General features: G+C 34.6%; 1 protein-coding gene across 1 annotated transcript; it reads right to left on the bottom strand.

The window, feature by feature from the left end:
• Window positions 1-853: 853 nt before the first annotated feature.
• On the bottom strand, window positions 854-2,514 carry LOC126699101 (disease resistance protein RPV1-like). Its single transcript, XM_050396681.1, has 2 exons — window positions 1,819-2,514; window positions 854-1,482 (listed from the first exon to the last, which is right to left on the bottom strand). Exons 1-2 carry the CDS (start codon window positions 2,277-2,279, stop codon window positions 1,272-1,274), a joined length of 672 nt encoding a protein of 223 aa, XP_050252638.1. The 5' UTR covers window positions 2,280-2,514; the 3' UTR covers window positions 854-1,271.
• Between the last annotated feature and the right edge of the window lie 448 nt (window positions 2,515-2,962).

Here is a 2,962-nt window from a genome sequence, read left to right as displayed (position 1 = left end):
AACTAGAATGTAATTGTATATGAGGAAGAAAAAGATTCCCGTGGTTCTATATAACTTTTTTTTTTTCTAGATATTTACATGGTCTGCCTCCATCTTACTTCTTTTTAGGAAAGGCATCCCTGTAAGGGTCCTGTGCCTTGCCTAGGTATGTTTTTGTGCATTTTATTGTCTATATTCTGATACTTGAGGATGCTAACAGTATCGAGGAAGAGAAATGTGAACTTATTGATGAAAATGAGCCCTATCAATCAAAGGATAGAAAAACAGGTTCTGGGAAAGCGTCGCAAGGAGTTAGTTACCAGCTTGCACTTACTGGGAGATTATGAGGGCTCGTTGACACGACCTCAGTCTGTTATTTCAGTATTGTATGGCTTACTTGTTTAATGGAAGAACAGACTTATATATCTGTTTTGTTGCTTCATAATTCCCTCCCACAGTGGGTTCTGCCTATCTTTATTTATTTTAGTCTGTTATGATTTTAATTGTTTGCCAGAGCACACCATTCTTTTTATTACCAGATTGCTACATTATCTCCAATTCCTGCAGAATACTCTGGAGTGAATGATAGCTATTTGATTATCTATGTTCCATTTTTTAATGTCCTTGTTGTAAGAATATCAAATGCTGATTGTGTTCAGATGTTCTAACTTTTACTAAAGATTATAATGTACCGTTAATAGCTTCCACATCTTTCACTTATTAGCATGGAACAAGCCAACGTGATATGATAGCTATAAAGTATAGACTATAGAGTAAAGAAAATAGCATATAGGGTGGAAGTATTGCATAGTTTCATAAAAGGAGAGATGGGATGAATCCAAGAGTTATCTACTTCTAGATAATAATAACAAAATAAGAAAAAATTCCTCTATTGAAACATCAATTATGCAATCATACTTAAAAAGTACACGTTCTTTCAACAAATAGTACATGTCCACGTTCAGAATTCAAATTTTCTTTACCCGTTGTAATAATCGAATTACATATATATAAAATAAAATACAAAAAAGAAAAGAAAAAATGTAACAGCTAAAATGAGTAAAGCAGGGAAGGAGCCGAATGGGAAAAATCGACTGGGGGAGGAATAGGTTTCACTTCCAATCCTTACTTGGCAGTGGAGTTGAAGGGAATATTCGGCTTGTAGCTGCTGAAGACTTCATACTTCAGACTTGTGACCCTTTAAAGTCTTACTGCTCCGCACGCAACGTCTGAGATTTTAAATAAATAAAAAAACTAGAGAATCTTTTTAGTTAGATTCAAAAACAAAATGTCTATATAAGGCTAAAAAAAAAAAGACGACTCCACTCAGCAATAACATTTTGAACAGATGAAGCATCATTTTGCGAGATGATTATTGAAGAGTCTTCACCGGCACCTGTACCGGGATTATCAATCTGACGACGGGATTGAACGGTGGATGATTCCCCTTTTAGTCTTTTCCAAATGACTTCAACAATTTCCTCTATAAACTCTGGCTCTGGACTGCAATTAATTGAACCCACAAAATTATTCTTCTTATTATTATTTTATAGAATTGAATTTTGTGATCATCAACTCATGTTGAATAAAGAGAAACTGAGTTATCAAATAACGCCATAAACCCTAATTGGATATTCCTTGAAATTTTATTCCATCAACGAAACTTCTTCAAAACTAACCAATTTAATTTTTCTTATCTAACATATTATCAAATTTAATATCCATACAACACCTAATTCTATGATTTTTTGATTTTTTGATCATCAAATTCTAGAGAAGGAACTCTTAATAATTCAATATTTTAATTTCAATAATATCATCAAAATATGGATATCTTACCGATTTGGTTCCAAACGAAAGCAAGCCAAGTTTGCAACTTCCGTCAAAGCAGCCTTCCAACTCTCCACCTTCTCTTCAGGGCCATTGGAAAGAGCCTCCACAAAATTCCCCTTTTGTTCTACCACCTCGGATTCAGTTACATCGTAGAAAATAGGCAGCACCCTTTGATTTAACACACTTTTGCATTCCATGATCTTCACCAGCTCGTCCAGACACCAATCCGAAGTAGCATAGTTTTTAGAAAACACCACAACTGCAATCTTTGATGTTTCAATTGCCTTCAACAACTCAGGCCCAATCTCTTCCCCTCTTGGGAGGTTTATGTCATCTTTATAGACTCGAATACTTTTACGGTCTAAAGCGGCCAAGAGATGGGCGGTGAAGCTTGTGCGGGTATCTGCTCCACGAAAACTAACGAAAACATCATATTCATATGTTGGGGTCGATAAAGAAGGAGACATGGTTGCAACACACAAATCGAATCAAGAGCAAACGATCAAGAATCGGTTGTTTCTTTCTGATTTTTCTCTCTCGCTCTAGTTTTTTTTTTTTTTTTGGCTTTCCAATTTCTCTCTCTTCGTCTTTTTTCTCACTCTAGTGCAAATTTTCGAAAGCAGTGTGAACTTGAGTTTGACTTTTTGGATGAAGGAAGGTGCCAGGAAATTGCCATGAAAACGCAAGAGGATTGGGTCTAGTTTTACACCGCGTTTTCTTTTGTTTTTGTTTTTTTTTTTTATTTATTATTTATGAGCCACTGCTTTTTCTTTTGTTCCTTGCTTTTACAAAAATCAGCATGCGGAAAAAGTTAGTATTCTAATTATTTATTGTAAATGTGAGATGAAGTTAGGTGACCGACTTGTTGATCACCAATTTTTTTTGAATTTATTAGATTACTGGGCCTTATTGATTTGTTTTTTATTTGAAACCTATGGAACAATAGTTCTGCTAGAATTTGTTGATTTGGAATTTTCTAATACAATATAAACTATAGAAAATTTGTGGGGTTGCATTCATTTTATACCTCACGAAGAAATGTTTTTACCAGGTTCTGACAGTCATGCCATATTTGAAATTTATATTTGTAAAATTACATCATGCGGGGTTTTGTTACACTTGAGTCTTTATTACTATGATGGCCATGGGT

This window comes from Quercus robur, chromosome 9, assembly GCF_932294415.1.
Source record: "Quercus robur chromosome 9, dhQueRobu3.1, whole genome shotgun sequence".
Lineage (NCBI taxonomy): Eukaryota > Viridiplantae > Streptophyta > Magnoliopsida > Fagales > Fagaceae > Quercus > Quercus robur.
The sequence above is the reverse complement of the archived record's forward strand: the minus strand, read 5'-3'. Positions and strand labels throughout refer to the sequence as shown.

Bases quoted from the DNA above. Each gene is read 5' to 3' on its own strand.
- LOC126699101 (XM_050396681.1), bottom strand. From the start codon at position 2,279: ATGTCTCCTTCTTTATCGACCCCAACATATGAATATGATGTTTTCGTT. The intron at 1,483-1,818 runs GTAAGATATCCA...AATTAATTGCAG, and splicing joins TTTCGTTTGGAACCAAATCG to TCCAGAGCCAGAGTTTATAG.